The sequence below is a fragment of the Electrophorus electricus genome, chromosome 2 (assembly GCF_041902795.1).
Source record: "Electrophorus electricus isolate QZ-2024a chromosome 2, ASM4190279v1, whole genome shotgun sequence".
NCBI lineage: Eukaryota > Metazoa > Chordata > Actinopteri > Gymnotiformes > Gymnotidae > Electrophorus > Electrophorus electricus.
Genome location: NC_137498.1, coordinates 25561735 through 25584042, shown reverse-complemented (window position 1 = coordinate 25584042; position 22308 = coordinate 25561735). Strand labels below are relative to the sequence as shown.

The 22308-nt window shown below is 35.8% G+C and overlaps 1 protein-coding gene across 7 annotated transcripts in view; it reads right to left on the bottom strand.

The window, feature by feature from the left end:
* col11a2 (collagen, type XI, alpha 2) overlaps positions 1-22308 on the bottom strand; it is a 58927-nt gene that overhangs the window by 13592 nt on the left and 23027 nt on the right. Inside the window, exons 6-34 of one of the 7 annotated variants that reach the window (XM_035529249.2) lie at positions 20198-20320; positions 15152-16342; positions 12993-13121; positions 11560-11781; positions 9907-9960; positions 9623-9664; positions 9393-9455; positions 9111-9185; positions 8117-8203; positions 7812-7868; positions 7521-7574; positions 7304-7357; positions 7124-7177; positions 6880-6933; positions 6388-6441; positions 5981-6025; positions 5733-5786; positions 5308-5352; positions 5121-5174; positions 4693-4737; positions 3745-3798; positions 3488-3532; positions 2229-2282; positions 1931-1975; positions 1294-1347; positions 1048-1155; positions 757-810; positions 581-634; positions 92-136 (exon numbers count right to left, since the gene is read on the bottom strand). In XM_035529249.2, coding sequence (XP_035385142.1) covers positions 92-136; positions 581-634; positions 757-810; positions 1048-1155; positions 1294-1347; positions 1931-1975; positions 2229-2282; positions 3488-3532; positions 3745-3798; positions 4693-4737; positions 5121-5174; positions 5308-5352; positions 5733-5786; positions 5981-6025; positions 6388-6441; positions 6880-6933; positions 7124-7177; positions 7304-7357; positions 7521-7574; positions 7812-7868; positions 8117-8203; positions 9111-9185; positions 9393-9455; positions 9623-9664; positions 9907-9960; positions 11560-11781; positions 12993-13121; positions 15152-16342; positions 20198-20320 — 3069 coding nt within the window. Of the gene's footprint in view, positions 1-91; positions 137-580; positions 635-756; positions 811-1047; positions 1156-1293; positions 1348-1930; positions 1976-2228; positions 2283-3487; positions 3533-3744; positions 3799-4692; positions 4738-5120; positions 5175-5307; positions 5353-5732; positions 5787-5980; positions 6026-6387; positions 6442-6879; positions 6934-7123; positions 7178-7303; positions 7358-7520; positions 7575-7811; positions 7869-8116; positions 8204-9110; positions 9186-9392; positions 9456-9622; positions 9665-9906; positions 9961-11559; positions 11782-12992; positions 13122-15151; positions 16343-18893; positions 19016-20197; positions 20321-22308 lie in introns of those variants that run through there. The other 6 variants (XM_081696654.1, XM_081696650.1, XM_035529250.2 and 3 more) reach the window with 6 other exon arrangements.

Here is a 22308-nt window from a genome sequence, read left to right as displayed (position 1 = left end):
GAATATAATAAACCTGTGGAAATGGAGCTTGTTTATCAAAGAAGAAGAGAAGAGAAGAGAAATGAAGAGAAGAACTGAAACATTATCATACTGTTGGTCCTCTTTGTCCTCTTGGCCCTATCTTTCCAATTAGACCCTGCAAGAAACAAAAGGTAAATTTAGTTGTGTATCAAAACAAAGCACATTCACATTCAGAGGTTTGTGCACAAATTCCAGCTCTGCTATATACTGTCTATGGCGTAGGAGAGGGGCAGTCCTAAAACACTTTCTGATTGGAATAGAAAGGTTACATTGTCCAGGTGCAAGTGAAACCCTAAACATCATTTAGTCAAATATTTTAAATTATTTAGTTGGTTTTAAGCTCTGAAAGGCATATATGAAACCATCTACCTCCAGACTGGTAAGCATGTGTTACACTGCCTAAATTGGTATAAACATAAATATATATAAAACCCTTATTGGGACTTCAGCTGTTCAAACCATGGTCAGCTGGAGGAACTGGAGTACTGCACTATATATTTCCATTAAGTTATTAAGTGAACTTAAATGCTGATGAAAAACCATTTTGTGGAAACCTTACCCTTGCACCCTTTTCTCCATTTGTACCAGGAAATCCTGGGAATCCAAGTGAACCCTGATAACACAAAAGTCCATTTACAAATGTTATTTTATAACTATATTAGAAATGTCTGAATTATTTGAAAGACAGGGGCATTTATATGGAATTGATCAGTTCACAGGTGAAGAGCAGTTCACCTTAGGCCCTTGTCTACCAGGATAGCCAGGCAGCCCAGGTACCCCAAGTTTGCCCTAGAAATGCACATATTGGCTTTATTTTATTCAGTATGTAATTTACATCAATTAACACATAATGTATGTAGCACAACAAATGCTCACTCCCATATAGGCACAGCACTGACAAATGGACTTTACTAAATAAAGTCCAGCTCATAAGAATACTGTATATGCAAAAAGTATATTAGAATTGTGAACTTAACTGAGGCTGCAGATATACTAATTCACACCCATATTTATTGAAAAATTCACCTTCTCTCCAAGTGGGCCAATTGATCCAATCTCACCAGGAGGACCACCACGACCTTTTGGACCTTCAGGACCATCCTCTCCTCTAGGCCCTGGTACTCCTACCTCTCCCTGTAGGCATCACCAATTAGAAGAACCAAACACTAAAACTGTCACATTCAACTAAAATTCAGCAATGTAAGATACTAAAGAAAAATGAAAAAGGCAGTGAAAAATCAGTGCATGTTATGTGTATTGTGATAGTCTTACCCTATCTCCCTTTGGGCCAAAATCTCCCTTGATTCCAGGGAAACCATCCTCTCCCTATCGAATAAGTATAGCAGAATTTAAATATACCACAATACCAGGGATTCCTTCAATAGTTCTTCTAGTAGTGCACCTGATGTGTATCTGGTGAGGCTTCTTAACCAGGATTATTTTAAATGTTGCAATGTTTTAAATGTACCCAAACCTCTATCCAAAACTTAACTAATTCCTTATGAGATGCATTGAAATATTCTAATTTTAATTTTACTGATAGCACACCTTCCAAAAATATTTTAAATATATACACATGTAGATAGATAGACAGATAGATAGACAGATACATAGATGTATAGATAAGCACTTTGCTTACACAACTGATCAAGGATTGAAACATTTTGCTTCTCTAGAAACCTTAGTTACATTTACATTTACATTTATGGCATTTAGCAGACGCTCTTATCCAGAGCGACTTACAAAAGTGCTTTGTCATTTACTCATAGAATACATCCTAGCCAGTACAGTACGTTAGAATCCAATATACCAATGAAATAGAATACTGTAGAATACCGTACTCATGTGCTTCAGTACAATTTTGAATATCTCTAGATCGGTAGGAAAAAAAAAATCAGATGACACTCACCTTTTCTCCTTTATGTCCTTTCATTCCACGGATACCTTGAACCCCCTAGGAGCATTATAAAATATATAATGTATATAAATAACTTATGTTAGTGTAACAGTCTTAAATGACTGTTACAAGTAGTGTCAACATTTATACATACCAAATCAGTAAGCATAATTTAGGCTAACAAAAGAATTGGCCACTTTGACAGTCAAAGCTCTCATTAGGCTTTTGCCACTCAACAATGCTATTGGTAATATAGCTGACAAGGCAATTTCCTGGATTCATCCATATCTGCTAATATCTTGAATCATACCTTAACACCACGAGGGCCAGGATATCCAATAGAGCCCTGAGGACCGCTAGGCCCCTGTGGGAGGAAAAGTGACAAAAACATTGTTAATACATTGTTAAATTTAGTGATAATGAGCATACACCTGACTAACTTAAATAAGTAAACCTATGACTGTGAGATTCTTGAAGAAATCATATGACTGTTTATTGTATGACTGACAAGTGCTATGTTTACATGTACTGTAATATTGAATAGACTATGACTATACTGCCAGGTATGATGCCATTGAAACATTTAATTCTAGTCTAATTTTATACCATAATATTTTAGTGTAATTCTGAGCTGCACACACAAACACACATACGCGCACACACACACACACACACACACATACAAACAAACTACCACTATACTAAATTCTATCTAGACAAGTGACTCTCTATGTCAAATGGGACAACATTGTGGTTTTAGATATTTTAACATCAGTCTTATATAATGGCAATTCCCTTGCCAGTTGTTGACCACTGGTCTTGTTACTTGCCAATCATTTGAACGTAAGCCCATTGAGAGTCTATAATACCTACTATGAGCCTAGATATCTAAAATATTTTCACCATATTTCAGAATATTCCAGGAATTCTTCAGGAATACTAAAGATGCAATACATATTAGTGAAAATGAGAGAAGTGATTTGTGATGAAATATAGGTTACTTAGGTCCTTTCAGCATGTGTTTTCTTTGCCACTTTTCATTTTACAAATGCTCAGGAGGATGGTAATTAATTAGCATCTTTTCTGTCTGATCCAGTGTTAAGAAACAAACATAAATGGCATCTCTCAATATAAAATGGCAGCATATTAATTTGTGTGGTTTTGCCTACATTAAACATTCACTGGATAGCCTCTTGTATTTTCATAGTCTTTATATGGTTTGTGTAAGGCTATATGGTTTATACTCATTTCATCAGGTGACTTGCAATTATTCAAATGTAAAACATGATATGCATGCATGCTTGATAAAATATTAAATATGACATGTATATTGTGAGATCAATTTGCTTCTTTCTATTTACCAGTCATGGAAAGGCTCATCTGATTAATTTCTGTACTTTTTATGAGCTCGGCTTCATAGACAAGTTGCAGACAAATGTATTTTCATGCATTTAAATTTAGGAGACAATCATTTTCTGTGAAATCATTAAAACAATCAAAGTGGCACCACTGCTAATTGTGAAGTATTTAGTTCTAAAACATATGTTAAATATTGTTAAATGGGTATACCTGATTTCCTTTAGTTCCAGGTGGGCCTTCTTTTCCTGGGTGACCCTAGAATTAAATAGAGGAATGATGTTTTACTTAAGATTTACTAAATATTCAGAAGATGATTAACATCCTATTATGACAATCAAAAGGACAGTGGTTTAGCAGATCTTTTAACAATTAAACATGGCATACCAATGAATTTATGTACTCTTGAAAAATTAAAGTGAATGTACATAAGTGGGGTTGAAAAAATCAGTGGTGAACTAATCCCTTACAGGAGGACCATCGGCTCCGGGCATGCCTGGTAGACCTGGTTTCCCTGTCGGCCCCTGAGAAAAGCCACACAAGATAGCAAAATCATCAGTCAAAACTGATCACGGGAAACAAGAACACACAGTCCATGCTCGCTTTTACACATATGTATCTCCTGGTTGGCAAACCTGTGGGTTAAGTACTCAGCAGGGTTTTTTTAATTAAGCTTTTAGTGGTAAATCAATCAATCTATCTATCTATTTATCAATCTATCTATTTTCGCTACATTAGAAGAAGACACAATCTACCTTTGCCAACTACCATACCATATTATCACAAGAGGTATCAATCTATCTGTGTCACTCTGGGATTGAAAATGTAAATATAATTCAGAGTTTATAGTACAGAGCTTTTTCTTACCCCCACATTTATGCTACAACTCTTTACATGAGTATTTTGAGATTTTGTTTGTTGGTTTGATTATGTTTGAGATTTATGTTTGAGAAAGTGTTACCAGTTTTCTCTCAGCATTCTTAAACATTTCTTTATAGCCCCAAAACCTCCAAAAACATCATGCAACAGATATGAGGTTCTGCCACTCCCTTTGTGTGTCTGATTGGTACAATAGTTTACGAAACATTTTTATGCTGCTCAGAAAAATGTGTGTACCTGAGGAAGTTTCATATGAACTGTGTGTACATAACAACCCTTGGACATGTAATAGGATAATAATAGGATAAAACACAACGAATTATGTTCACAAGCATATGTCCTATGTCTGTGCTCAAAGCTGATTATTAAGCAGGTTAAGGTTCTATATAGTGCACAGTTTCTGGCTCTCATGGAAAACCTCCAGGATTTAAATAAGAAAAATACCCTATAGCAGGTTGTAACCACAGTAAACATTTTTGTAAGCCTGAATATGAATAGGGTCATCCTGACATTGATAATTTTGTCTTTAAAAAAATCACCTTCTCTCCTGGAGGACCGATAGCACCCTGAGGACCAGGCATTCCCTGTAACAGAGAAAAATGCCATTTTCAAACTTGTCACTTTTCATTCAGATGTACTTCAAATGAGCTCTAGCTAACCATATATGAGTTTCAGCATCCATATCCTGAAAACTAAGCAACTAAAGAGGAAATTTGATTAGTTGTAAATTGGGCACCAAATGTTTTTTTTCCCCCTCTTCCAAACTAAAGTAGGTGGACCTTATATGTGTGAGGCCCCCCCCCCCCCCACCCCCCCCCACCCCCCCCCCCCACACACACACACATACATTTTTATAGCATGTAAAAATACACAGGGAATTATGTTTTTTATGCAATTATGTAATTTTGCTTTCAGGAAGCAAAGTCATCACTGAAAATTATGTTCAAATTAATTTTTTTTTATTCACCTGTGTTCCTGGGGCCCCCTGCTGGCCTGGAGGACCTGGTTCTCCTTGGGGGCCCTTTGAAAAAATAATAAATGAGAAGAACAGTGCAATTTGTAGCAATTGTTAGTCTCTTTTTTTTTTCTTTTTTTTTTTTTTTTTTTACCATTTTTGCTTTTTAAAATCCATCTTTACTAAGACATTTACTAACCATGTTTCCTTTTGGACCATGAGGACCATCATTTCCACGCACACCCTTAAAGAAGATCAAAGAAGTTAAATCAAATATCAAAACCCCAAGTTATTTTTGTCTATTAAATCCATGTATTCAATGCAATATGAAAGATCTGAATAATTGTGATTGGCCAACATTTTAAAGATTAAATGTATTTTGCTGTCATACAGCTTTTAAAAGCACACTCTGTGATTTGTATATTTTAAAAAACAGTAACAGTAACAAAGCTTTTGCTTTGTTGCCAGCAAGCTAAAGTTGTGGGATCTTCTAGTTGGACAAAAAATTGAAGACAAGGATGAATCTTTTTACGGAACATTTATTTACAGGTGGAACAATACCTTTTACTTTGTAATTAAATAGCCGCTACAACAACATAAAACATCTTTGTACTGAATACTCACTGGAGGTCCAGGAATTCCAAGTGGACCTTTAGGCCCCAATAAACCACGGGGCCCCTAGGGAAAAAAAAGAAAAAGCAATTAGTCATGGAATGAGAAAAGGAAAAATGGGGGGGAAAAAAATAGCCCACTGAGGGTCCATCAAAACAAGGATTAAGACTAATCAGCATTACATTAAGTGATTTCGCCAAAGATAATTAATTTTACACTAGAGCTATTTTTTCTTCATTTTGATATATTTGAACACTCACTGGTTCTCCTGGAAGCCCCCTGGGTCCGATATCTCCATCATCTCCCTGGACAAGGCAAAGGTAGGTAATAATAAAAGAAAAACTGAAGGAGGAAAGTACACCTCACAGTACTCAAGGAGTACTTGAGTAACATATTACACAACATTATATTGCAAAATTAATTAATTCATCTTCTAAATAAACACAGTTCAGGGATACAGGGTCCAGAGCCTATCCCAGCAGCACAGAGTACAGCCTACAAACCAAACACAGACATGGTGCCAATCCAGTGCAGGGCATAAAATGCAACATACTGTGCAGGTACTTGTAATACAAATACAAAACAAGGTACAAATAATGGATACGTATACTTGCCTGCTGAATTAATATGATATAATATGAGACAATGTTCTCATCATGGTACTTACTCTTTCTCCATCTTCTCCAGGGGGTCCTATTGGTCCCATTCCCCCAGGGTTTCCCTGAATACCAAAAAAAAAGATGGATTAAAAAAGACTAACTTAAAAACAATTAAATGTACTCTAAGAATAGATAGTTTAGATACAATAGATACATTTACACACTGGAATCAAAAGTAGATACAAAAGTTTATAGTTAACCAGTTGGATTAGTTCATTTGAGTAAATTGGCTTTTAGCAATCCAATTTATTTGAAGTCTGCACAGAATGAAGTGCCTGATGCTGAGTCAAATATGTCTCTGACAGACTAATTAAGTGAATATATGGATATCCATGTCCAGTTGGTATTGCCTTTTGTCAATGCCATATTGCTGTGCATGCATTTGTGTGAACATAAAACAATTTGTATAAGGTACTATAATTCTGTAAGTTTAAGGATCCAGTGAGATTGCTAAATTCTTTTGTGATAACCATGTATATTAATGTGAAGATTGCACTCACCCGATGACCTTTGTCTCCTGGCAGACCAGGCAACCCATCAAAACCACGGTCACCCTAAAATGGACAAACAGGAACATGGAGGGATATTTTATTACTATACCAATAGAAATTGCTGCAGACAAAAATCAAGTCTGTGAATTTCAAAAGGGTCAAAACCAATTTGCAACTGGATTGATAAAAGTTTAATATCAAAGGAAGAGACATTGATTCATGATTCAGAATTGATAGCTGATAAATTCCTGACCTTAATTCCAGACTCCCCTGGCATTCCTCGAGCACCATCAGCACCAGCACGGCCCTGTAAGTACCCGAAATATACATTAGAAAGCCCAATAACCTAGACCTACAATTTTACATTTTAACAGTATTGTAAATTAGGTCACAGGAAACTTTAAAACACATCAGCATACAGATGCTCACTTACCCTTCTGCCAGGTTTGCCAGGAGGACCAGACAATCCCTGAGGGCCTCTTGGACCCTGCAGAATAATTAAGTGTGTACACAAGTGTGGTACACTATCCAGCAGCATAGGATATATGGCAGATATAAGTACACATATTTTTTACTTAGTAGTATGGGTCTAGCCAAGAATGAATGGAGCAATACATTCATACTGTAAACAAATACAAACAGTCTCTAACCTGGGGACCTGGATCTCCACTCTCTCCTTTCAAGCCTGGACTGCCAGGTGACCCCTTTTAAAACATCACTTAGAGAATTATCATGACCCCTTTTATCCTTGTTATGCTCAGCATAATGGACTATACATTATATTCCATAAACAATACAGAAAATCATGTTATTATTTCTGATATAGTCATCAATTTGCCAATATGCAGATTATAATGATGTAGGAAGGCATGTCATGTAAAATAAATACACAATAATCCAGGAGATAATAAAAAAAATGTATTATAATAAGGTTTTCTTACCAGGGGTCCAGATCGGCCAGTAAAGCCCATTGGCCCAGGTGGGCCCTTCAGAGCCAACTAAGTGGAAGATGAAAATCATTTTGCCAAATGTATAATAAAATGGTGCCTGCTCCACTAGTTTGTTAATAATTACTAATAATTTAGAACAGTTTTGTTTCAAATGGATTCTAGTACATCCTATGTAAGTCTTGTAAATTATTAAACAAGAATGTTTCTAGCTTGTTTCTATCTGAATACTACACATTCAGACACAATGTTTTCTCCCAGTGTATTTACTGAGGAGAATAGACATGTATACTACTCACTCGAGCCTGAGACAGAATGGCCTGTGCCTGGGCCTCCTGTGCAGAGACGATGGGGCCCTTGTCTCCACCACTTTGTCCAAAGCGGAACTAATGGATCAGAATGTGTTTTCATATAAATATTACCTGACATTTCATTTAAAATCTTATGTATTTCTAAGTGTGTTTTGCATAGCAGTTTAAACCCAGCCCAGATTAGCCCCAGAGAGATCAAAGTTGACCATGGCTATAGACAGCCCTCAGTGGGAGTTTTATTACAGCCACATCAAATGTTTTCTCAAATATAAAACATCTGGTTTAGAAATGAAGCCCAGCATTTAAGAAACAATTTAAAACACCCAAACATACATGGTGAGACTTAAGTATGAATGTAATAATAATGAGATAGACAAAAAAAAAAAAACATGTGTGGATGAAGTATCTCCTGAGTTAAATTATTGTGGTCAATCCTGAACTCATCATCAGTATGCGATAGGTGTCAAGAGTCATCAGACAAAAATTAAGAAATATCACAACTGGCACAACTTTGCAAATAGCCTAGGATTGACAAACAGGATGAGAGTAATAACATGTGGGTATTTAATGGGTATGTATATTTTGAACACTCTGCTGAATTAGTATGTCATACATGAGGTATAATATGAATAAGGTAAAATTTTATTGGTTTTGTAATAGTGCCTCCCTTATCTACACTGTTCCTCCGTGTGTTCTATGTTTATGTCCCTACCAGGCCATGTGCGTTTTTGCATTCTTTAAATATATCACTATAGCCTGAGATGTAGTTTAACATTTTTTTAATTGCAGATGTAAGCACATTAACTGATAATGTGTTTTATTATTTTTATTTTTGGACAACACTGAGTGTTTTGTTTGCTAGGACATAATATGCTGACATCTAGCGGAGGATATAAAATCCCTCTAAAAGTGAAAAATGTTATAGAGAAAGATGATTAAAAAGAATAAAGAAGGAACACAAAAGAAAAGAAAACAGACATACTGGAAGCATGACAGATGTTCCTGGAGGTCCAGGGACACCATCAGCTCCGGGCAGACCAGCCTTCCCAGGTGGACCCTAAAAAACATAACATTTAGAGGTTAAAAGATACTGTGACTAATATGAGTTTAATAAAAATACCATATACTTTATGTTTCTTAAAGTTTTTTGTTAGGTATATTCTCTAAGGTGTTCAGACATTACAGTAAGATATAAAATCAAGACCACTTGCTACTCAACATGCATAACTACACTTGTCTAATAATGCTTTTAATACAAACTAACCCTCTCGCCTGGATCACCCACAGACCCAGGGGGTCCAGAAGGGCCAGATGGGCCAGGGAGACCCTAAAATAAAGGAAAATTGTGAAAAATGTGAAAAGGCAATCTATTTTCTTTGCACTACAAAAGAATGTTCAAAAAAACAGTAACAGTAAATGAAATGTACTTTTAAACTGGCACTGAACTGGCAATTTTCTTGTTAATGTTTCTGAGGTTTTACAGATTGCACTTACTGCTGGTCCTGCTGGTCCTGGTGGTCCTTCAATTAACATGCCCTGTGTGAATAAAACAGAAGTTATCATTTAACTATCACATTTTTTCCTCCTAGAAAGAACTGCTATTGATGCAATATGGTGGCACCTTCTGTGTATCTAGTTGAATCACTGCCCAGGACTTTAAAGCAAGTGTTTGTTAATAGATGTTTAAATCTCACTACAAACCTGACAGAAGCTTTTTCCTTCATAGCCCTTGAAAATAAGATCCTTTAGAGTGAACCTAATACACAGATGGTACTCACAGGTTCAAGTACAGCAGGCTCTCCCTTCTCTCCCTTCTGGGCCCTAATGGAAGCCTGAGGAAAACAGATATGTAGCCCACAATACAGCCCAGTCAATACACAGTAAGAAAGAAAAGTCCAAATTGAGCAAACTCTGTGTCAAAAAGCCGCATAAAATGAAAATGATTGAATTGTGAGCATTTGACAAATATTTTGCACTGGGGCACTTTCTACTAATGGTCTTCCTTTAGCATCATCAGGCAGAGAGACAGAATCTTCCATATATAACAGGAAGATTCTAACCACAGAGAGTTTTCATTGCCAACTTCTCTGTCAGTTCATATGTGCCTCAGTGCATTTAAGAGTTGCAAGACACATGAGAGTGCCATATTCACCATTCAGTAGAGCATTAATATTATTTGTGTGTGCCCTTTAACATTTAACACCATCTTCACCAATCTTTGTGAAATTTTGCAATTGGAAATACCATAAATAACAAACAACAACAATAATAAAACTAATAATAATAATAATAATAATAATAATAATAATATGGGTTAAAAAGGCTTGCATAAATAGTAGAAAACATCCAAACCTTGGTGCAATCCAACATATCTCTGGTTACTCAGATCTCAGACAGTTCCTTTTACATCAGCACAGGTACCAGTTAAACAGGAAGTATTACCAGGTTTGTAAATTTGCCATATTTTCTCAATTATCACTATTCATTTGTGATAAACTAACATTTGATTAAGACTACACAAAAATTTATTTCAAATCTATAGGCAATCACCCTAGTTAATTTTAGCTCTGTGCCTAGTGATCTGGTCCAGATTTCAGAGAGCAGTCATAAGGAAGGCAGGGAAGGAGATGTCATTGGCAAGTGAGCACTTAGCTAGTTCTGCTTGTCAGCTGGAGAGAAACAAACTCATATACACTGCAGTTAAGCTAAATAAGAAGCTTAGGTACGTAACTCTTTTGTCAGCTAGCACTACTGTATATTATTTCCAAAAATAGTTATTGGATCATAAATGATGTTTCATATACCTGTAGCTCTCTAACTCAGAAAGGGATGTTGCATTGTTTATCCATGATATCCATGATATTTGCAATCTAGGCAGAACAGCATCTACTGAGTTTATACACTCATACATACAGAACAGTCCTGAAGCACAAAAAATCCAGGTGATGCTGTTTTTGAGAGGGAAGTTGTCCATTTGCAATGATCTGCAAATGATTGCAATGATTGCAATGACCAGATTTCACTACACACATACTCATATGGACCATTGTAATACAACTGCAAAGCTGGTCTCTGATTAGATCAGCATAAGGGCAGCTTCTGCAAAACTGAAGGTACTTCACTCTCTACCAAGCGCTGTATGTATGTTTGCAGTGGGATCTTTCAGCATGGCATAAAGACTGGTGAGGAGTATAAACATTTTCTGATTTGATGGATAAAGATTTAAACATTAGTTTGACCAAATCTTGAGTCCTTCATTTAAAAACACAGTAGGTGTTTAGCTTTGTTTAGGTGACTATGTCCAGTCTCTTAGTATTTCTGTAAGATGCCTTTGCAAGTCTGTACAAATCAGAAATACAGCAAATCCTATTTTAGCTCTCAGGTTTTAAGAGCTTCAAAGAGAATTTGCCACAAAGCATGACATAACTTACACCTCCCTCATCTGTGACAGCAGACAGGGCAGGACCCATTGTATCATCAGTCTTCCCCTCATGGTTGGGTTCGTTGTAATCCTTGTAGGAATAGTCATATTCCTTCATGCCAAAATCTCCTGTCACATACTCCTCAGTGAAGGTTTCATCTGGTGTCTGAAATACCTCCTCACCACCTGCTTTGGGCTTTTCTGTCTCTTCACCCACCAGAGTCTCCTCCACCTGGGGCATGCCATTAACAATATGGCAACAGGGTAGATAACAGTAGGACAGGATGTGATGGGATGAAAAATTAGGATAGATAATAGGGCAGATTAATGTAGGCAGGATGAAAAAAAATTCAGTAAAGGGAAAATGTGGTAAAGGGAAGAAAGGGGAAAATAGTCAGAAGTAAAAGAAACTAACAAAAGGGAGATAAACAGAATATTAAGTCTTACCTGCTTTTTTTTTTGGAAAGCCACACATTACTGATTTAATGTGAATTTACATTTTAATCAATTTGCTTAACAATAGACGGTACCAAGTATTTAGCCAATAATTAAACAGTCTATATTACGCTTTCAGTTTCTACTGTTGGTGATTTAGTTGAGTGTCATTTCTCTCTGTCAATTCCATATGCTCTCAGGAGCAAGGGTTGTGACTGTGGCCCACCACTGAAGTAAAATGCTTCATCATAATCTTGCGTACTGCGCCTCGACAAACATTGTAATCCACTTACCATTTTCCAGGGTGTCTGGACAGAATGTCAAAATCTATCCCCATATTGTAAACATGCCTATTTAAGTAGATAGTTGATAAGGACCAACCTGGCTCATCTGCCATGACATCTGTTCACTTTATTAACTAAGAGGGCAATTATAAAATACTGCCAATACTGTTGCAAAACCAAACCAACCAAACAAACAAACAAACAAAAAACTACTTCCAATACAAATACTTAATTTTTAAATAAAATATATTTTGAAAATCTGTCTCAAGAGATCATTAGCTCTCCCAAAAACAATGCATGAGATAAATTTTATTTTCACAAATCAAGCATTCCTGGGTGACCCATGTTCCTCAAGATTTTTTGTTCTTATGTCAAGATGGTGAGACGTTAAAGATTTAGCATCTCAGGATATAAGATCATGCTGTCAATATAAGAACAAGAGCAAATCTTGTGCTGTACTAAACAAGTGTCACCAAAGAACATCCAATAAAAATGAATGCTATGCATTCTTTTTTTGGAGAGAAGAACAGCAGATTTCATAGCACTAGTTGCTGCAGAATTAAGTTAATAAGAAAAGGGCTAATTACAGATTGTTAGGTTAATGTACTATGGGATATTGTACATGGGCTGGTCTCACCTCCATTGTAATAGGTCTCTTTAACCTGTACTTTATCCTCTGGTATTAGTAACAATTTGTTTTAGCAGTCTATAGTGCGTTAGTTACCTGGCCTATGGTTACTTCATGTCCAGTCACCTCACTTTTTGGCTGTGGGATTGCCTCCTCCTCTAAGATGGTATAATAATCCGTCTCTGTGGGGGTGTGGTCAGCCTCAAAATAAGCAGCGTCTACATCCTTTGGGTAGGCCAAAAAGAGGATAGGATCGGTGGTGGAGGTATGCAGATTTGAAGCAGAGAGACTAGTTAGCTTGAAGAGAGTTAATATTTTTATGAACTTGTTATATGCAGCGAGGAAAGAGCAATGTACATTTGCCAGTGAAAGAATATACTTTCTGGCTAAATGTAATTGTTCTAATCTCATAATGAAATTAGAGTTGGAAAGAAATATAAGATGCAAACTAATATCTTGCCATAAACCTTTACATAAAAAAGGTTTATGCAAATCTACAAGATTACAGGATCAACTGATCTAACTGAAATAAAACGCCACAATGCCATGCCAGAGTAATGATATGATCAAATTGCCCCTTTTATGAAGGACAAAATGGAACATGGTTTTACACTGGGTGAAGAATTATAATCTTATTGCCATTGCATCATCATGGACATCATGTTCAGATATTTATTGTCCATTCTGAGAGTTCGTGAGAAGCGTTGATAAAAACAATCATTATTGAGCACAGCCTCTCAGAAACAATGTATATACTGCATTCATATTTTTAATGAAAATATTACATGTCTAAGGACCCCTTTGTAACTGTCATTTGTAAATAAGTGCACTGTTAGTAATTTTTCTGTGAAATTTCTTTACTCATATGGAGTTCAAGTAAGAATGAAAATGGAATATCAACAGAAAATAAATGAGAGAAAAAGGCATGGAATAGACATACAGAGAGATAAATGAAGAGGAAGGATTATGTTATGTCATTTACAGATACGATAAGGTTAATTCAAGTGTGTCCTAGCAATTACATTCCTTGAAATATTGCATGCTGTCATTGTAACTCTATATACTAGATGAAGTTGATATTTAGACTTTTAGTGTCAGGAAATATAAGAGAAAACAGACAGAAAACTATATATGAAGTCATGCAGTAGTGTCATAGTTTATTTTGCTTTATCATATCGTTTCTCATATCACTGAGGTAATTTGATATATGAAACGGTGGAGAATGTCCAGTGGGTCATTATCTTCCAACCTCATTCCTGGAAAACCAGAATGTCATTTCTAAGGTTTAAATGTGCTGTTCCAGTTTCTTATATAAAAAATGTATGTATGCCAATAAAATAAATATTACAGTTATGGCCATTCACTAACTGTGAAACTGAACAAACTGTTAAGAAAATTCTGTAATTTTAAAATGCTGTTTAAGTATCTCATTAGATATGAAAATATTTGAAGATTATTATTTAGCCTGAGTATTGTGAGCCCCTTAGTAGTGTGGCCCATTTTGATCAATTTAGCTTTTTGTAATTCATTACATTTATCCCTGCATGGTTCAAACCCTGGCCAGATTATAAACTGGTCAAGAGATTTAGCTGTCAATTCAGAGAGAGCCTGATGACCTTTCCACGGATTAGGCAGATTTGAAAAAATAATTATTGCTGTTGTTGGGTAGGTGTGAGTTAATGCATGGCCAAATAGAAACAGACATAAATTGGAGATGGATAATAAAATACCTTGCACTAACTGATCAAATGGTAACTGAGTAAATACATTTAGGTAAATACACTTATTACTTATATTACTTAACCCATCTGAAGAGTGGGAGTATTAAAAAGTGGTAGGTATTATTAAATTATAGTGTCCTAAGACCATTTAGTAAAAACACCTGCCCACTGTAATTTTATATGATATAGTAGACTGGCAATCTGAATGATTTAAGAAGCAGTGCAAACTGCCTGTGGGCTAATACTCAGGCTAACTCCACTGTGTCTCCACTGCTGATTTCATTAACAGCTACAAATTTTGCTGTGTGTAAAACCTAAAAGAATGAGACCTGGGGCTATATTTGTAAAGCACCACAGAGTCAGAACGATGTCCACTTCATATATTCTTTTCAGCAAAGATTATTTTGAAAAATATGACTCTACGGAGAGAGCTAATTAACTTTGAGCTAATTTCTGAATGCAGACCTTAGCTTTCTACAAGATGAGGTTGGAAATAAAGCTCTGGACAGCCAACATGGGCTCTTGATTTTGTACCTGTTGATAACCATTGGTTGGTTTCTTCTTGGGTTTTTCTGGAGCGGAGATGCTGGTACCACTGACTGCAGCCTTGTCGAAGGGTGGGAATTGTTTGGACATTGATTTGATGCTACTGACGTCTATCAACACCTTGGATTTCTCTGGCTTGAAAGGGATGGGGACAGGCGAAGGCACAGGGGCTAGAGCAGGTGGGGGTGCTGGGGTAGGTGTCTCCTTCTTGACTTTGAGAGTCTGTTTCACTCTTTCCTTTGCAGGTAGAACTTTGACTTCAAGCTTAGTCTCACTTTTGCCAGGCTTCACCTTAACTGACTCAGTTTTGGTCATTTTAGTCTCATACTTTTTTTCAGATTTAGCTTTGGTGATCTTGGCTTTTTCCTCCTTAGCAACTTCTGGTCTTGCTATTCCAATCTTAGCTTTCTCTGCTTTCTGTGCTTTGGCATTAGAAACCTCTGCTTTATTTAATTTGCTCTTGACAACAACCAACTTCTCTGGCTCAGTCTTCATTGGTTTTGCTGCATTCCCATTTGCCTTTTTCTCTTCAGCTACATTGCCATTGACATTAGCCTTTTTCTTGACAATGGCCCTTGTACTGCCATTAGCTTTAGTATCAACACTTGTTTTTTTCTTCTCTGTTGCCTTTCTGTTACTGTTTCCATTAATTACTTTCTCCACAGCTGCTTTCTCATTGCTCTTAGCTTTAGATTTTTGCTCTTCAACTGCCTTACCATTGACTTTGGCATTGGCTTTAGAAATAGCTGCTTTCCCACTCCCCTTTAAATTAGTTTTAGTTTTAATGCCACTATTAGCTTTTGTCTCCACAGTCATCTTTTCATGGCCATTAACTTTAATATTTTGTTTAATTTCACTTCTAGATTTTTTGTTCTCACCTGCTTTGCTATTGCTATTTGATGTTTTATCTCTGCCAGCCTTAGGAACAGATGTGTCTTTTGAATCAGGCCCTTGTTTATTTGTTACAGTTGGCTTAATTTTTGAAAGTAAAATTTGCACAGCAGAAGGTTTTGCCTTGGAAGACTTGGTCATAGAAGTTCTGGTTGGGCCTATTTTAGTTATAGTTGGCTTGGCAGGAAGAGGTTTATTTTTAGCTGATTTAGCTGGTCCAAGTTTTGCATTGTTTGGTTTGGTTTTCTCATGGGCAGAGGTAGATTTGACTTTGGTGGTCATGCTGTCCTATATGTTTTACAATTAATTCAGTTATTAAGCATAATCAGATGTGTATTTTGTAATGGGGTAATGTTGAGGTAGACAGAGTAAAGGGAGAAGAATACAGAGAAGATGATGTCAGGGATGGGTGGGATTGAAAGCAGTGGGGAAGGACAGGAGGAGAGAGAAAGACAAGGGTTGGTGTTTGATGACATAATGACATTAAGACTGATGGCACTTGGATGACTGACTGAGTCATCACTGGCATTACTGGATACAGTACAATTTTTACTGTTTAATACTGTAGTTAATAAATGGTCTTTATTATTTATTTTTCATAGGAAACCCAATTTTATACTGTGTTTTCCAATAATGCCAAGGTATGTATTAAAAAGCCGTGATTTTGTGTGTATGAGGACTCAGAGCCTGTGGCTTGCAAGCCACTGAGAAAAATAGGCTCAAATAAAGCATATGTTGTTCATAATACTGTTGCATGACTGGTACACTGTGCTGCCCAGCTGTACAGAGAGAGATGATGACATACTGACAGATAGGAAGCTGTTTCACTATTCGTAGAGCCAATACAAACACTGTAACAATACTCAACATTAAATGTTCTTTTGTGCCCACACAGTCTGTCCTCATGCTGACCAGCACCCTCCTCATACAATAACTCAAGAGACTCTTGAGTCTATAGCTACATAGACTACAGTTATATTATAACTGCACACTGTTTATTATTATTATTGCTATTTTGTGTGTGTGTGTGTATATATATATATATATATATATATATATATATATATATATATATATATATATATATATATATACATACATATATACACACATACATACATACATACATACACACACACACACACACACACACACACACACACACACACACACACACACACACACACACACACACACACACACACACACACACACACACACTAATTTTAGCATATACAACTATTGCACTGATATTGTCTATAGTCCTTTTAGTACTCCACATTGTATACCTGCTGCTATTTCACACTGTCACTTTCATTGCGCTCCATACCAGTAGTCAGCATATATTACTTGGGGATGGGGTGGCACTTGGGCAATTGTGTATAATATAGTAATGGTCCCAATAGTTTATCTTATTGTATTCTACCTTTAACTCTATTTATTCTGTGCTGGAACTGTGGTATCGCCCGAATATCCACCGTGGGGATAAAAAAGGGAATGTTATCTTATCTTTAATGACATCATAAGTGAATAAATGATAGAGTACATGCCATATGAATAGTTAAGGCTACCAAGGGAAATGTGTGGTCATATAGAAATGCTGTAGCATGGGTGAGATACTTATGCTGACTTCTTCAGCATGGTCTGCAAAATATCAAAATGTCTTAATATAATTCGCTGTAAAATATGTTAAGCTGTTATACATTCCGTTCAACATAGAAGTGAAAAACCTAATAGTCCAAAATGCAGGCAACATAACTCCAAAATGTCAGTGACAAGTTTATCCAGACTATCAAAAAGAAAAAATATAACAAAAGCATGGACAGATGGACATAGATGAACATAATGGCAACCATTTACGCAAAGTGAAGACACACCAGTGAGGAATCAAAAAGGTAGTTTGGTTACCAACACAAAAATATACTATGAATTACTATTAATGATGAATTTAAAAAAAATATTGCCATGCAACTACAAAGAATGATTTCTGTTTACAAAATTTGTAAATGTTACTGTACATTTTTATGTGAACTAAACAAATCTGAACATAGAATATCTAGACAAACAAGCAAAGGAAGAAAGCTGTTCTATATTGACAAAAATGTACAGTTTCTCAACCTCAATCTCCATTTTTTTATACATGAATTCATAATTATTACAACATTCGAATTTTAGCAGGTCAACATTTCTCTCCTTAGCTGGATTGACACAGTGGAGCCAGGTTCTTTTGTGACTGGGGCAAATTTGTTTGCACATACTGTGTTTTTTGGGTTTGTGTGTCTGTGCCGCTATACCTGAGCTTATCCACATAGACATATTATATACAAACCATTTATCTTACACAAAACATAGTGTATAGTACACATACAAATATATGACAATGGACAACATGTAAATGACACATACAAGACATCAGTGTGTTAATAACTTCCAAATTATGTTATATAAGGTGAGATAGAAGAAAGGTGGGGCATTGTAAATGATGATGAGAGAGGGGAGTGAACAGAAAAAGGATGCTGAACTGAATAGATGGAGAAAGAGAAGTAAGTCTGACCTCAGGCATCATGTCCGAATGTTAATGGATTCACTACTCAATTTTAACAAGTGATACCCAATGACAGGTAGGTTTTTGTGAAACTATCTACAATACTGGCAATATAAAAAGAAAAGAAAGTGTTTCAATAAGAAAACTATAATATAATACAAAGACCCCAAAAGATTCCATTAACTTGGTTTCCCTGGTTGCCAAATGTTAAACAAATATGTTCCTTTTAAGCTCCTCTCTTGTCATCTCTTTTTCCACTTTCCTGCTCACAGCATTCTCTCATACCCTCTTTACCTTTATAACAGGGGGCCCTGTGTGAGTCGAGGAAGAGATGGACGAATAGGGAGGGGAGCCAGTTGTTCCTTCATAATAACAAGGCTATTCATAGTCATCTTGCTCTTCATCAAAGGAATTAGAAAAATGGGTGATGGGATAAGAAAGGAGGAATGAAGGTAGAGGAATGCAGGGAAGTAAAGAAAGAAGCACATGAAACTATAAGAAACTATAAAATGTAAATGAATGATAGATAACGCGTAACAAGAACAGACACAAACACCTCCGGAAAGAAAAAGGTGGACAAGGGGAGAAAATAAAGAGAAATGAACAAGATACAGAAAGTTCAGTAGAGAGTCAAAATATGGTTGTGTTGTTCTTTGGACACATATCTTTGAGTAGTTGAATGAATGTGTTTCGCAAATATATTGACTTTAGACATCAATAATAAAAAAAACAGTAATGGAAACCTATTTGATTTATTCAGGTCTCACTAGCATTACTAGTGCTTATTTGCTTATTAAAATATCAGGGAATAAAGAATTCAAAATAGGGTGCAGTTTTGTTACAACCCATATTATGTATGCTCACATTTAGAATTGAATGTAAAATGAAAAATAGCTGACAGACATGATAGAGGCTCTCATTGCAAAAATAAGCCTTGTAAACTCTCAAATTTGTTCATTTGTACCATTTCATTTCTCATTTATCAACATTCCTTTGCATTTCTCTAAATGTGAAGCATGAATAGGTACTTAATCATAAAAAAAAAAAAAAAGAATAAATAAAAGGCTGCTTAGACCATAAAAGCCCATAAAGGAAAGCTTGTTAAATTCTTCATCTAGAACTAACACAGCCAATGATAGAATAAAGAAAGAAACTCACAGTGTGTAAGAAAATGGCAACTTTGATGATACGCAAGAGCTGTAGATGACTTGTAAACATTTTGTGGTAACAAGTAATCATTCTATATCTTTTTACATAATCCAGAGTGAAAGTAAAACTTACTTTCCACTAAAATAATCTATAAAATGAGTTTCAGATGGAATATTTTCTATTGATGACCCCTGTATTACTTTCATTTATTATCATATGCTTCTGCAAAGTGTGGACTGATGATGATTGCTGTTATAATAAGCTATGCATTCAGATTTGAGAGACTCACTGAACCTGAACATATAGTACAATGCACAGAGTACATTCTTAGTGACAGCAAATGCTGCTTTAATTAAAAAGAAAACACTGATTTCTGAGTATGTCTCACATGTCAGAATAGCATAGCAATTCAAAGTTCTGGGTTTGGGAGGACGCAGTGTGTTACTCACATATGTGTTAGGATCCTGGGCCTGGACTTTGGGCAAAGAAGTGTCACAGTCACGACTGTAATGCTCACAGAAGTCATAGGCTGCCTGAGGGTTAGAGGCAATCAGAAGCTGCTGGATTTCACCCTGCAAAAAAGCAAAACCCAAAGGACTATTAGAAAAAGCATAATCCAAACAACTATCAGGGAAAGAAATCATCTACCTACGACCACAATAATCACAACAGTACCTGAAGCCTGAAATACTACAATAGATTTTTTGCATAAACCCTTACAAAGGCATTGATGCTGTTTGCAATACAAGGACAGATTTTATCTTGGAAAAACATTCCAGATAAAAAAAACAAACATGCAAGTAACTGGACATTACAACCTCTAAAATGAAAGGGAACTACAGATGACCTGAGTAATAATTTCAGTTCTGTTTCAATTAAAGGCTCTTGGTCATTGTGAGCTCACTCTTTTCTTCCCCTTTTTTCCACTTCATGGGTTTTTTAATGAGGTTTAACTGTAATTTAAATATATGTTAGAAAGAGAACAAAATCTAATTTAGCCTCTTGCCCTGTTTCTTTTAGTTTCCCAGTGCTAGGCATAACATTTATAACATATTAAAAATAATTAATTTCAAATAATTCAAAGATAATTAAATACTATTTCCTCTACTAATAAATTCAACTGCAGCACAGCACTCTTGTTCAATTTCAAAAGCAGCTCTTTAGATTTTATATAATAATCTTCCTAAATGAAACAAAGCACTCTCCATTTTGATTTTTGTTTACCCGTGCACTCTCTCTGCTTAAAGTGGGCCATGGAGTGAACAGACAAACACATGTGGGTAAACCCATCATTCATATTACCACTCAGCAGTCAGGCAACAGATGTCCAAATTTGCTCCATTGCAACCAAGCTATCTATTTTGTCCAACCTTGCATCTCTAGTATGTTGATGAGTACAGTCCATCATTTTTAGTCAGGGTGCAAAAATTGAGGTACGTGCCTTGTCGAATCATATTGAAGAACTTGATTGCAAATTATAAATAGAAGGAAATGGTTTAACATTTAATATATGAAGCTACCTGGTTTCCTAGTCAAATAAAAGAACGGTGATGATGACAGAAAAACCTCATGCCCATTCTTGATCACACCACTGAAGGAGTGTTAACTAATTGAAGGCATATTAACTAATAAAGAATAAAGTTTAATGGAGATATGGCACATTTTAGGTATTCGGATACAAAAAATATACAAATTGAAGAGGGCTTAGCAAGAGGCACAAATACACAAATGAACAAACACTTGAACGTTGCAACACTGCAACCAGGACTTGGATGTGTTTGGTGATAATAAATGACTGCTAACTGTATCATATCATGCTGACATTTTTCCATCCTAAATTTACTGAACTTAAATTTTCAAGGACTTCAAAGGCATAACTGTCTTTTCAGATACTGTGAACACATTCAAAGTTTCCAGAAGTCAATAATTCTGTGGCAAATGCAATATTTCTACAAACTTGAAAACTGAAAACTTGCTTCAAAAACATAAAAATGCTCCATATTCTGGAGTGGCCTCTCTGCTGAGCAGAACTGTTGCCTTTCACAAAGATGTATATGTGTGAAGTGGGATTCACCTTTATAAATCAAATAAAGACAAAGCTGAAAAATGACTTAAGTAAATTAAAATTAAAAATTCATTTTGTTTTGTGTTTATGCATTATGTTTATGAATTAAATTGTTTATCTTGCTTGGGTTGAATTACAAATCATGGACAAAATGTGGATTGTCTGAAAAAAGGTTTGAAAAACCCTCTGCTCTAAAGTCCAACTCTTGTAGAATATTTAGAGAAATACGAGGGAGCGTATAAAAGATAAAGAGAAAAAAAGAACAGGAGGTTCTTTAAAAGGCCCACATTTGTTTTTGTATTGGAGTCATAGTTCATATTATTGTGATATTATTTTACCTCTATTAAGCATTTACCTTACACTTATTAGAGTTTATTGTTCCCAACCTTTGTGTTGGAGATCTGATGCTCCAAACATTTTAATGTTTTCAATGCTCCAACACCCTGGCCTTAGAAAGGTTTTCATAATTAGCTGATAAGTTAAGTAGAGGAACTA